This window comes from Thunnus maccoyii, chromosome 7 (assembly GCF_910596095.1).
Source record: "Thunnus maccoyii chromosome 7, fThuMac1.1, whole genome shotgun sequence".
Taxonomy (NCBI): Eukaryota; Metazoa; Chordata; class Actinopteri; order Scombriformes; family Scombridae; genus Thunnus; species Thunnus maccoyii.
The window spans coordinates 12327100-12340952 of record NC_056539.1 but is presented as its reverse complement, the minus strand read 5'-3'; the positions used below and the strand labels follow the sequence as shown (position 1 = coordinate 12340952).

Here is a 13853-nt window from a genome sequence, read left to right as displayed (position 1 = left end):
CTGCTGTTTTAGTTAAGGTCATGGGTCCAGGTCATTCTTTCTATCTGCCCTATATTGCTAAAATCACCTGACATTAACGGGGTTCAAGAGATGGCTCTGATTGTCCGCTTTTGATGCACATTAACATGTCAGTGTATGTGTTGCTTCAGTTTCAATGTAGGGAGTGAGTTTTATTTTCCGTAGTAGCTGGAGCCTCTAATGAAGTTTTTTTTTTTTTTTCTGTATATCAGAGTGCACGCCCTCTGCTGCAGTGACTTTCAGTATATTTAGTCTTCAGTGACAATTTTCACCTCTGACCTTTTACTCTTCCAGCTCTTTGGTGGCATTGACAGTGACTTTTTGAGAGAAGTTCTGATCACTTCTTTCAAAAAGTTGTATTTGAAGTTTTTTTTTTAATTTTTTTTTTTTTTTATTACAAGATCAATAAGTGTACTGAATATTGCTGATTTGTTCCAAGGGAAAATCTGACTTGATGTCATTCAGTATTCTGTGAACATCCCATTTACAAGCTATATACTCAAATTATTTGTTTCTTGACACGAGTCTTGACATAGACACAGTTTTAAAAATCTGCAGAAAAGCAACCCCGACCACCGCAGGACCGCCTAATGTTAACAGAAAATTACAATTTTATGATGGAAAGTGTTTAATTGACGGGCTTGGACTTGTTTTTTGGTATAAGAAAGCAGTAATAAAAAACTTGCTTTCAACAATTTTGTCATATCTTTGTTGAACACAAAAGGGGGGAGATAATTGAGTGTTAAATACATTCACAGGTACAGAGCCTGACATCTTGGAGTGAGGACACAGCTGACTCTTGCAGGGTCCTCAGAGTGCCTCACTCACTCCCTCCCTCTCTCTCTCTCTCTCTTTCTCTCTCCTTTTTTTATTATATATATATAAATATATATAGTTGAGAACTGTCCTGTATATAACAGTAATGTAGCAATAAATGTGCCATTTTTAATAACAGATTATACCTTTTCCAATGTCTGGCTTTTGAATATTGTATACATAAAAAGGAAAATAAAGGAAAACATTGTAATAAAGGGTTTATTGTAGTTCGGAAAATGAATTTGTTCATATTTGCAGGTCTATGAGTGTGCAACCAAGGCATCACATTTAATTCATGACATGATACAAGCTAGTACTATTGATTACGTGCAGTGATTGCCAGAGACGAGCATTTTAGAGCATACATGTCCTTTTAAGACGGCTCTGTGCTGTGTTGTAGCCAAGGACCTCTGAAATGGTGGCCTGAAACGACCCTGAGCCGTTGCACGCATGTCGTGCAGGCAGCCAGTGCCAGTGGTGTTGGTTTTTTTTAACCGGCATAAGAAGGGGCAGCCCAGGGTCCTTAGGCAGCCATCATATGGAGTAAAGAACTACAACTCATAAAAGGTCAGGATGATCAAGAATATACTAAATAAGATCGTCGGTGCCAAGTACATAGGTATTGTAAGGACATGGTAAGTTCAGTCAATAACAGAGGTTGAATGTGAGACTGGAAGTGATTTTTTTAGCCGCTTGTGTCGTATTTAAAATGATGGTGTCCTTCTCTGTGACCCGTTTGTTAGCTACTTTAGCTTAGCATGCTTGTTTAATCTCCCAATAAACAGCTAGTGGAGGACGTGACAGTGATGAAATTCAGTGAAAATTGTGATATTTGTCAGTGGTATTTATAATTTTATGTCAGATGCGTTGAAGATGTAGTTGAAGATGTAGTTGCTAGATACCAAAATGAGTTTATAATATTGACATTTCAAAGCCTTCAATATTTAAGTAATGTTGAAATGCTCATATTCCTTTTTTTATTCACCATTTACTCGTGAAATATTTGACCTTATTTGTCTGATAAACATCTTAATAATGCAACAAACAGACAAAAACACGATCAAATTACAAAATAATTAGCATTTGATAATCAGTATCAATTATCAGTACATTCCAGACAGCTGTTTGTTTTAAGTAACTTTTAAGTGACCTTGGAAAGTGCACACACAGTGAAAGAGACTACAAGTCAAATGACGTTTTCTGACAGTTGACTAGTTTGTTTAATTAACTTGTTTGATTTGTCCAAAAAAGTCCAACTAAAATTAAGTAGCATGATTTTTTTTTTCTGCTACAGCATAAATACTTGCTCTGTAAATCTCTGTCCTGCGTTCTCCTTTGTATAGCAGATGTCATACCAGGACAATTCAAAGTGCTGAACAAGAAAAAAAAGAAGAAAAAACAAATGTAAAACTGTTAAAACCATTAAATTAAAATGAATTAAAAACGTAAAACTGACTACTAAAACTATGTAGTCACATGTAAAAGCATGATATAAATTAAAACACAATTGTACACACATAAAACATGTCTAGAAATAAAAGCACTTAAAGTGACTGTTGATTCAAAGTTAATGTTCAGTCTTTGGGGAACAGGTGAGTTTTAAGTCAGGATTTAAATGTTTCTACAGATGGAGCTGGTCTTTCAGGAAGCTGATTCCAGCAGTCGGCAGCTTGGTAACTAAAAGCTGCTTCTCCATGTTTAGTGTTAACCTGAGGGACAGCTAACATCATAACAAACATAACATATCTTCCTCCTCAAATATAGAGTTAAAGGTTTGCCTTACAGTGATCACTGCTAAAACTTTCTGATAGCTGTTTGTTTGTTTTTAGTAAGAAATGATAAAGTGACCTTTGGAAAGTGCACACAAAGACTACAAGACCTGAAATTCAACTAACTGAAATTAAGTAGCATGTTTTTTTTGTTTTTGTTTTTCCCTGCTGCATCATAAATATCTGCTCTGTAAATCATGTGTCCTGCATTCTCCTTTGAGAAAATAATCAGAAACCAAAAGGCAGGAATTTATATTTCTTGGTTTTAGAGCTGCAACCATTAGTTGATTAATTGATTAGTCACTTGACAGAAAACTAATTGCCTGTTATTTTTAAGAAAAATACAAAAATTCCCTCATTGCAGCTTCTGAAATGTAAATATTTCCTGGTTTCTTTACTCCTCTATGATAGTAACTGAGTATCTTTGGGTTGTGGACTGCTGCGCCTTTGTCTTTGGGCTCAGTGATATTGTTCACCGGTTTCTGACATTTTATAGACCAAACGACTGATTGATTAATCAAGAAAGTAGTCAACAGATTAATCGATAATCAAAATAATCGTTAGTTGCAGTCCTGTTTGGTTTCATGGCTCCCCTATTTTTGCATAAATCTGTCACATTACTGTTAGTTCTCCATCTACGTAGATGGAGAACATGTTTCCATACACCCAATCAAAATGCTATATTTGCATAAAGCAGTGATGTCACCATCAAACACAGGAAGTGACACGTCCCTCCAGCTGCTGAGAGCCAACAGGACATATCTGATATTTCCACAAAGTCCTTTTTTAAATTACATTTTAATATTAAAAAACTATTAACAATAAATTTAATTAAAAAAACATGGTATTATTTTTTTGATGGCAAAAAGGGAAAACTAAATGTCATCTCAGTTGGACTTTAAAACATGGGTGCATTATTAAAGTGCTGAGTCATTTATGAATACCATTGTTCTTTTCCATCCAGGGTACCAAATATGGTCACCTGGGGAACAGTGGGCGGCGTGGCGCTCATTCACTTCACCGACTGGCGACTAGTGCTAGACTACGTGCCATACATTAAAGGGAAGTTCGTCAAGGATGAGTAAAGTCTCACGCAACTAAATTGTGAGTGTTTTTTTTTATTGTAACCAACACATGTGTTACTGAGCTTTTTATTCACACACTTTGTTTTGCAGAGTTCAGCTGGATTGCTCATTAGCTTTAGCCCCACCCATGTACTCCTGATAAGATGCAGGCAGGTGCAGCCATAACTCTGAGTCATGGTTAAACTCCCTCTCACCTTGCTTACTCCTGGTATATTTTTGGAAACTCTTAATTGTGTATGAAGACAGGGATCCCCATTCTGAGGTTAGATATGCCTGTTATTATAAAACACCTGCAGTGTTTACTAACCACAGTTTACTGCAGGTTGGGACTGAAGGCCACAGATCAAGCTGCTCTTGTTTTAGCTGACAGCTGTGCAGGCAGAAAGGCTTCATGCATCTGTCTAATCTAAAGCTTTGTGAAGGAGTCAGATTTAGAGTCAATAATGGCCAAAATAAAGTTAAGAAAAATTAGCAAAACTGGCCCAACAGATTTCAAGTATAGTGTATTTTTGTGGTGTAGCAATTTGAGCTAGACTACTTTGAAACGATCAGTCTTTAGATTTTTGACTCTGTATATCAGCAACAATGTAAATTTTGATAATGTAAATAATGATTTTATCACAATATTTTTTCAGTGTAAGTATAATATCAGTATTATAATAACAATATTACAAGCTAATTGTAACCCCATTTGGATATCTCAGTACTGATATTATATTGATATGTCCAACACCTATTAGTGGTCATAATCCTTAGGAGCCCTCCTCCTCATCCAAACACTTCACCAATCCCATTATCACTACCCTGAAACTCTTATTTCACTTGTGTGACACACTTGAGTTTCTCAAGAGGCAAACGGGTATCTAGCCTTGAATCAGGAAGGATATGCTCTTCACACATTCAGACGTGTTAATGTACATTTTGCTAATGACCTGGCTGTGTGTCTGTCTACAGGACCAGAGCTTGGGGATGTGTGTGCCGGTGGATTGCTTACACAACGCGAGGTTAAGTGGGATGATGCCTTGGCTCAACAATCAGTCGCTGAGGACTTGTGAGAAGTTTGGACTTCGGGATGCACTCTGTACAAATGCTGTGTTTGATGCATTATTATTTAATGTGAATAAATCTGTAATTTACCCAATGTGTCCAGTTATTCTGTAAAATTTCAACCATTAAAATATTTTGTTTAAACTGCTTGGTGAGAGGGTTTTAAATGTATCTTGTTGTAATGCTGCATTAGCATTTGTGCTTGCAATAAATCTTTTAAGAACTGAATGTAATTAAAATCCCCCTTCACTCAAACATATGTTTCTCTTCTTGTTCCTACAGTTGGATATTTAAGCTTCACTGTGCAGAGTTTGACTCTAAAAGGCTTTTTTCACATTCATCTACTGAAAGTCGAAAGTTTCTCTGCGGTCATTGAAAATCCAATTTTAAGAGGCGGGCCTACAAGCATGATTTGTTACATCACAAATAGTTTGGAGCCAATCCTGATCCAATATTCAACTTACACAAGCCTCCAGTAGACAAACACTGAGAATGGACTTTACAGTGAAGTAGGAGACATCTTGTGTCCAGCAGTTAAACTTTGGAAATGAAAAATATTTGCATACTCACAGATTATGGATTTTTAATGAAGGAGAAGGAGGAGATGCTATTTTGAGGAACTGAAAAAGATAATTGAACTTTTTTTGTGGAAAAACCATATCAGACCAATTATTATTCAAAGTAGAGTTTATATATGAGTTTATATATGTGTATGTATATATATATATATATATATATATATATATATATACACTTCTTTAAACATGTTTGGAGGGGATCTTTAATTTCCTTTTTCCATAGGACAATTCCAAAAGTCGAGGTTTGCAGCACTGAATCTGACCTGTACCAGTTTGTGACTATTTGTACTGTAAAATCACTTTGAAATCATCTTTGTAGTGAAGTCTCTGCATATGTAAACTCTCTGATAATATAATTAATAATGCACGATTAGTGACAGATATTCACAGGTGCATTGTGGACCTTTTGCACACTCATAATACGCCAGTTTCGGCCAGACATCATACTCATTTTTATCAGCCAGACAGCGAAATTTGCGTGGATAATGTCTTTCATTTCTCCAGTGGAAGGGGGAGGGGACTGAAAGAGGAGAGGGGAGAAGGGATTTAACATAGCGAGAGAGGGAGGAAACGAGATAGTGTCTTCAAGATGGATAAAAACGAGTAAGTACATCATGTGAAGGTTAATGAAACGACCAGCGAGGGTTTTAATTGTTATTGTGCCGTTTGATGCGCGATATGTCGTTTTGATAATATATTTGGAAAAGTATGTTTATCATCGATTAGGCAAATGCACTCGGTGGTCTCGCATTTGCAAGTAGCACTGCTGGGGTCTTTATCGAGGATGTCCGTGTTTTTCAGCATCACAGCAGTATGGTGGAGTTATCTTGATATGTACAGCTAATGTTGAACATTATGCATGCATGGAGTCGGTGTAACTGCGTCGACAGTGCTATTATTTCGATATAGATTTTAACCTTGCAGAGCAGATGATGTTTCCCCCCCCCTGCATTATGGTTTCATAAACAAAGCCTGTATAAATGCATGACATGCTTATAAAATGGTGTCTGTGTTTGATCGATAAGATCTACTTTGTTCATTCATAAAAGCCGGCTCCGAGGTCTGAATGACAACGGTGGGCATTGTCGTGCCGAAATGGCTCTCCAGTTTCATGCAGCTGACACGAAACTTTCAAAAATGTGGTTTTAATGAAAGAGTTACACGTAAAGGACGCTGTTTTGCTGCATTTGATAGATTTAGTCATTCAGTTGCGTCCGTGATTGCTGTCATTGCACCTTCGTGAATACTATTTGCGGTCTATTTGTAGCAGTAGCCTAATTTATGTTTCCCATAGGTCAACATTGCTTTGCTGCTTAGCCGTCAGCGCCAATGTATACAGAATGCCTTATTTCTTTTCCTACCCGCATTCCGGGAAGACCCGCCCTACTCTGCCTCTGATTGGCTAGTACTCGTCACCTTCTTTGGTTCGATTGGCTAGATTTAGGTATGAGGAATGAAATGGTTGGGTCAGGGTGAGAAGATCAGAGTCAGAGCCAATCAGAGGCAGAGGAGGGCGAGTCTTCGCAGAATACGGGTAGGGGGAAAAAAACGCTTACAGAGTAGAGAATAACACTTCCGGTAATATATTTCAAAACAAAAATTAACACTCAAAGTGGGTTTTTTTTGTTTTTTTTATTTTACCAGAAAAATCTCGTTGAGATTAAAAATCTCTTTTGCAAGCGTGTTCAAGTGGCCAAGACAGGCAGCATAAAATTTCAAAAAACATAAAAACAATTAATAGAGACAGACTTCTCATTAGTCAATATAAAACAATAAAATCATGAATAAAATTATAATTAAAAATACTACATTAATACTAGAATTGTACTGAGAAACAGCAGCAATGTGAGGCATTAAAAACCTCTTAGCAACCCCAGTGACAATGGCAGATAGATGATGATGTAGCTTTAATCCCGCCCAGTGAAACCAGTGACTCATTTTAACTAATTTTGTGGAAGACTGTGGAACACTGGAAGAAGTATAGAGAGCAGCATACATTAAAGCACTTTTAACAAACTCTGTTTGAACCTTATGTACAGTCAACAAAAAGATGCTTTGTAAGCGAAGTTTCCTTTTCATGTACACACATAGATATGCTGCCAATAGCACAATTTGAAGCATTTTACAGTGTTTGATCATGGAAATCTCCTTGGTGTGACCCAGGTATCAAACAACTTGGGATGAGCATTAAGTAACCAAAAGTTTTGAGATAATTATTTTGTAAATTAAAATGAAAACAAAATTGTATATAACAAAATGTAGTATTTTCAGGTCTCTGTTGGTTTGGTTGGTTTTAGGGCTGCAACTAACAGTTATTTTCAATATGATTTAATATGCAGAATAAAACATTTTCCTTGAAAAATTAATCAATCATCAAAATTGTTGATTAAATGTCTGTCATTCAACTAATCCATTAATTGACCAATTGTTTCAGTTCTAATCAATTTCAATTTATTCAGATAGTCAGTTTAAAATGTGACACACAAATTACATAATTTAAATCATTTTGTCAGTTGAAAAGATGTTTCATTGGTGACTCTGCAAAAGTATTTTATAGATGTAATTTCATTGTGAATTCGTGTGGAATAGATGAATTGGAGTTGGAACTAAAATGATATAAAAAATATATTAGAGGGTACCGAAGAAGAATAATACACACAAGAATATAGTAAAATAATTCCATATTTTCCAACCTCAGTATGACTCAGTATATACATTTGCACAATGCACAAATAATATTTAATATTATATGTAATGTTTCATATATAGCTTTTAAATGTAACTTCATATTGTTTTATAGTTATTATTTTAAATAGGTCTTTTCCTACCTCTTTCTTGTAGTGTTATAAGTGGATATCCCCTAAAATAGAATAATGTTATAATTTTGCTGGCTTGCTTATAATTACTTGCTTTTACTATTCATTATATAATATATACTTAAGTGTGAAAACTGGGTGTACTACATGTAATTTCGGAGCTTGACTGGATTCTTAATTTTGTCCTCAGGTTGACAACATTGAATGAAGTCGCACCTAATGTGAGAAAATCGTGGATTTATTCTGAAGTCAGAATCCTCTTAATTTCCTGTCTCGTCCCGGCTGCCTCGCGGTGTCTTCACGCATCCGCGTTGTCCTATGTTTTCCTTGCGGATGTAGCCCTCGTGCCCCTGCGAGGCAGGCGGGTAGTGGTGCGGCCGAAGTCTGCGGCGGAGCGATCTGCGCGACGACAAAGAGACGACGAGGTGTTGTTAGCAGGGAGATCCCATTACAGGACGCATGTAGTAATATGCTCGAAACAAAAGCGTAAGAAGCGAGAGACCTGCCGTCCAAAAAAAGCGACACATCTCCTTAAAAAATCCAATCTGGTTAACCGCAGTAATTTTTAGTGGATTTATAGGCTACTCGCGTGGGAATGGAGAAGAAAAGGTGGGATTGCACTGCTCTCCCCAAGGGCTGGAAAATGGAAGAAGTGACCAGAAAGTCGGGTTTGTCAGCTGGAAAAAGCGATGTCTATTATTTTAGGTACTAAAACGAATGTGGGCTTGCAAAAACTTACAGGTGCACAAGACACCGAGTTACACGGAAACAAGACAGGAGTAGAATAAGGAGAGAGAGGGGGGGTGGGGGGGCGGTAAAAAAAAGTTTGGGATGGGAAGGGGAGGGGGAGGGGGCAACAAGGCCAACCAGTCACACGCCGTGCAGGCCGGGAGTAGCAGCTCGCAGCCTGGCGAGGCCTGTTGTGAATAAAAAAAAAACAACAAAACTCAGTGTCATATCTCAGTTAATTAATCTTTAATTCCCCATTGAAGTGAATCAACAACGCCAGATTTGTTTTCATTTAGCAGAGCAGAAGAGCAAGATGAGGAACAGAGGCAAGAGAGGGGGGAGGCGGGTCGGTTGTATAGTTTGTGGTAGGCTCACTGTAAAATCCTACTGTTGTTCACTGTGGTGTGTGATGTAAGATACATTTGCATGACTTACTAGCACGTATCCACCCACAGTTGTTCCTTTGTTTATCATTGCTCAGGCTAATCGATATTGTTTGCTCCCACAAGTGGAGTTACAATGTTTTCCATTCTGAAACATTTGATCAGATGTTACTATTGCCATGTTTACATTGTGATCACTGACCCTTAGAGGTTAAACACCATATAGAAAATGTTGATATAGACTTAAATCTAATCCTCATTTTATTAAACTGTGTTCAGCTTTAAATAGATATCAGGTTTAAGATAGACGAGTGTTCATCAAAGATTGCATCCATTTCACAAAGTAATGTGATTTCAGTGTCATTGCCCACTTGAATGTGCTCTGCTTGTGTTTGCTGTTGACTTGTTGCATGTCTGTGTTGATAATGTTTCTGTCTGCTGAGTGTGTGTTTAGTGTGTGTTTGTCAGTGTTCAGTTTTCTGTCTTGACGTCTTGTGTTATGACCTTTTTTTGTTTTGTTTTTGTAAGAGGTGATATTGGTATAACGGTTTCTCGTGTTCTCTGCCTCCCCGATAGTCCATCTGGGAAGAAGTTTCGGAGCAAGCCTCAGCTGGCCCGTTACCTTGGTAACCAGATGGACCTCAGCTCCTTTGATTTCCGCACGGGGAAGATGCTCATGAGCAAGCTGAACAAGAACCGGCAGAGACTGCGCTATGATAACAACAACCAGAATAAGGTGAGACACTCGGGCTCATGATGGCCTGCTGCTGAGACGCAACTGATTTTGAATCTGGCCGTGTCCAAAATCCCTCCCTGTTTATTATATAATGTACTATATTTACTGTCCACATTTTATTTGAGTCCAACTGTAACCAGTTAAAAACTCCACAACGAAAAATTGTGACACGAAATGACAATCCACAAGTGTTACAAAACCCATTTTACTGCTCACTGTAGTGCACTTTTGAGTGTCTATTATGTCCAAATAGGGAATAAGTGAACTAAGGAGTCAGTTTGGACACAGTCTGTGTTTTTTTGTGAGGATGCTGTAGGTACGCAAACATTAGTGCATCCTTAGCGATTTATTCAAAAGTGTAGCGCATGTGCCAAGATGTTATTGTGCTTTTAAAATGTTTAGCATAAATGTAACTTCTCATTATGCAGTCACTGGGAATCAAATATTGGATAAGAAGACAGAAAAGTGTTCAAGTGATACCTTATTTAAACCTAAACCTGAGAGATGGAGACACTCTAAAGTAGTTCTGTTTTGAAAATAGTTATAATTCAATTCTAGTTCAAGTCTCAGATGAGTCTGAGGGGGAAAAGTTAAATGAATAACTGTATATATAGTTGATGATGTTATTAAACAGATACAGTACAGCAGGTGGCAGTGTGCTGATAAAAACAGCAATAAAGAAAGATTTGAGCTTTCTCATCAAACTGAATTTTGTTAAATTGGTGCCTGATCAAATTATCATTCTGCCTTCACACTCAGTCTATATTTATATGAATATATTAACATTTCTTTGTTGTTTCAGACTTGATTTTGCACTAACATATGCCTCTAAAAGCTTTATGATCCTCTGAATGTGATGGTTATCAACAGCTTCTGTCTTTGATCCTTTTTTCTTCTACTGTCCTCCTCCTCATCCTCCCTCTGTGACTTTTGTCTTTCAGGGTAAACCTGATTTGAACACATCACTTCCAGTCAGACAGACGGCGTCCATCTTTAAGCAGCCCGTCACCAAGGTTACTAACCATCCCAACAACAAAGTGAAGACAGATCCTCAGAAAGCCGTGGATCAGCCCAGACAGGTGAACAACCTCTGCCTATAATTTATTTGGGTTTCTTTCTATCAAAACTGTCTGCAGCTAATATTCTTCTTTTTATTTCTTTGCAGCTATTTTGGGAGAAAAAACTCAGTGGTCTTAATGCTTATGACATCGCAGAGGAGCTGGTGAAAACAATGGAACTGCCAAAAGGCCTCCAAGGTAATATACACAAGTTTAACATAGTTTCTTCAGACAAAGTGAACAATTTATATCATGAAGTGACGTTTTTATTATCATGGAGGTATAACCACCACAGCTGAGCAACAGTTCTTACTGTGTTTTTGTGTCTTCAAATGTCCCTGCTGGTATCTCAGGTGTTGGTCCAGGCTGCACAGACAAGACTCTTCTGTCGGCTATTGCGAGCGCCCTCCACACCAGCGCCGCTCCCATCACTGGCCAGCTGTCTGCTGCTGTGGAGAAGAACCCGGGAGTCTGGCTCAACACCGCGCAGCCGCTATGCAAGGCCTTCATAGTCACTGATGAGGACATCAGGTGGGCGATCACCAAACACTACCACATATCGATTGTTTTTTGTTTTAGTTTTTTTTAGAGTGTTGGATCCTGATTGTTTAATTTCTAAAATAATCATAAGAGTCAAAAAGCAGCTCCTGTAGCTCATTTGAACATTTGTCGCTTTTGGCTCTTGAGCAAAATGTATCGGCTCAGATCTACTTCTTCATGTTTAAATACAGGAAATAAATGCTCAGGCAGCGTGAATTATGTCTCATCTGTTAAAACGTTTTACCAATTCATGTGATATTGAATTAGAATTGAACTTGAAGTTGTCCTTTGCCACTTTTTCTTATCTTTGTAATCTGAGTGGGGCCCGCTCAGAGTTTCCACAGTCCGTAACAAATGACCCCGCTCTTTGTGAAAACACACCATCTGCTCTGTGCTGATTCAGTGGCTGCTGTAGGCAGCTGTAACTGCCAACTGTAACAGTTTCCTGTTGTGTTTGCGTGTAGGAAACAGGAGGAGCTGGTGTACAGTGTGAGGAAAAGGCTTGAGGAGGCACTGATGGCTGATATGTTGGCCCACGTCGAGGAGGCTGCCAACGAAGGAGAAGCTCTGAAGGAGGAAGGCAACGGCAGTGAAGACATGGACAGCGTATAGCACAGGTGGGTCGAGACATTAAGAGGCAATTTTATACCTACATGGACATAAATTAGATGCTGCAGAGAAAATGTAAGACAGAAAAATCATTAACTTAATGTGCAAACACAGAAATAAAAGCTCTTGCTCTGTGTGGCAGTTTCAAGTCATATTCCAAGTTTTACACTTGAATTCAGTAATACAGTATCGGATCTAACTTATTGCCAATTCTCTTCTCTTCTAGGGTTTTGTGAAGTCCAGATGGGTTCGTTCAACACCTGCGCACACACATGACCATGAACATTAGGAGCCCTACATCAGTCCAGCCCTGAAAAACTTTCCCTTGGTATCTGCGTCCAACTTAAACCTAAACCTGACTTACACCAGTACAACTTAAAAAAAACAAAAAACTGTCTTACCCCCCAAACTTGGAGTCTCAAACACGTCCATTCATCTTAAACCCCGCCAGATGGGACTCTTGACTTCAGCGCCCGTGAAATGGCGCAATTCTGAGCCAAGTTGATTTCGACTAGGAAATTCAAAAAATTTCCCCCCCAAACAAGAAACGACATCAAAAGAACTTTCAGATATTAAAAACAACGTATCTACAGTGGGTCAAATTCAGTGTTCGATGAGAAGTGTATTTTCTACTAAAAGGCTTTGAATGAGTTTGCTTTTTTTATTTTTATTTTTTGCAATCAGATCAAATCCAAACACTTTATGTCAGCAAATTTGTTTTAGGACAGATTGGAAATGAATGTTTTGTATTTTCATGTCTCTCTCTTGAATTTTTACTAAGCACTCCATGAGTAATATGACACAACACACACAGACTGTTGAGATTAAACTATACCGAGTTGAGCAAATTTAATCCAGCCTGCAGCGGTTTAGTAAAGGTGGCTGATGTTACTGATGCGGTCGGTGTAGTCTGAATCTCGTGTGCACCCATTTGAGGGGACAGAGTCAAGTTTTTATTGTTGTAATTTCAAGGAAATATTCTCTTATTCTCATGTCAGCGGTGTTTATCCTGTGAGTCATATTCAGTATTGACCAAAGAGGAGACGTGTCATTTTGAGGGAGGGTTTAGGTCGTTTGTGTAACTCAAGTCTGCTTTGTATTTAAATGTAATTATATTAGCCCTGCTGTTATACAACTAAACACGAGGAAAGTAATAAGTACACATAGCGGGGCTGAGCACAATGGCAAAGGAAATGACTTGAAACCTATTTCTGTTGTACAATTATTACTGTTTTTAACTGTCTTCGGCATTATATAGGTGCTTACTGATGTTGTGAAACATTGCTGTTGTGTGCCAAGGCTTTGTTTCCTTCATAGCTTCAGTCCGTGTTTCTTTAAAAAAAAAAAAAAAAAAAAGTGTCAATGTTACCACACACATGCTGCCTCCTCGCACAAAACTGGTGACAAAGCAAATTACAGTCAAGATTTAGTTTTAACGTCATGTCATTTATTATCAGAGAAATAATGGCTTTGTATTTTTTATCCCCGTTTGTCAAGGTTTGATGGTGAATAATGTATCCAGCTGAAATCATGAAATTCCCTTCTCAATATCAGCAGGCTGATTGCTGAAATGAATTTGATTGTATTGCTTATTAAAATGAGTCGGTATATCACTAAAGGCTGCTGCTCTTGCATCTTTTTTTTTCTCTCTCTTTATGTACATGCAGTA

At 37.9% G+C, this 13853-nt stretch overlaps 2 protein-coding genes across 5 annotated transcripts; both read left to right on the top strand.

Moving 5' to 3' along the window:
* The first annotated feature begins 1351 nt into the window (after positions 1–1351).
* On the top strand, positions 1352–4882 carry LOC121900357 (cytochrome b-c1 complex subunit 10-like). Its single transcript, XM_042416629.1, has 3 exons — positions 1352–1469; positions 3568–3707; positions 4643–4882. The coding sequence occupies exons 1-2, from the start codon at positions 1408–1410 to the stop codon at positions 3686–3688; spliced, it is 183 nt and encodes a 60-aa protein (XP_042272563.1). The 5' UTR covers positions 1352–1407; the 3' UTR covers positions 3689–3707; positions 4643–4882.
* A 956-nt stretch (positions 4883–5838) lies between these two features.
* Positions 5839–13802, top strand: mbd3b (methyl-CpG binding domain protein 3b). Of its 4 annotated transcripts, XM_042415741.1 has the most exons (8): positions 8182–8834; positions 9155–9223; positions 9818–9977; positions 10919–11056; positions 11143–11233; positions 11389–11566; positions 12040–12192; positions 12411–13802. In XM_042415741.1, the coding sequence occupies exons 1-7, from the start codon at positions 8725–8727 to the stop codon at positions 12185–12187; spliced, it is 894 nt and encodes a 297-aa protein (XP_042271675.1). In that variant the 5' UTR covers positions 8182–8724; the 3' UTR covers positions 12188–12192; positions 12411–13802. The 4 variants fall into 4 exon arrangements, with proteins under 4 accessions (XP_042271673.1, XP_042271675.1, XP_042271672.1 ...); XM_042415739.1 differs by lacking the exons at positions 8182–8834; positions 9155–9223 and adding an exon at positions 5839–5916; XM_042415738.1 differs by lacking the exon at positions 9155–9223 and having other exon boundaries at positions 8191–8834.
* The last annotated feature ends 51 nt before the right edge of the window (positions 13803–13853 follow it).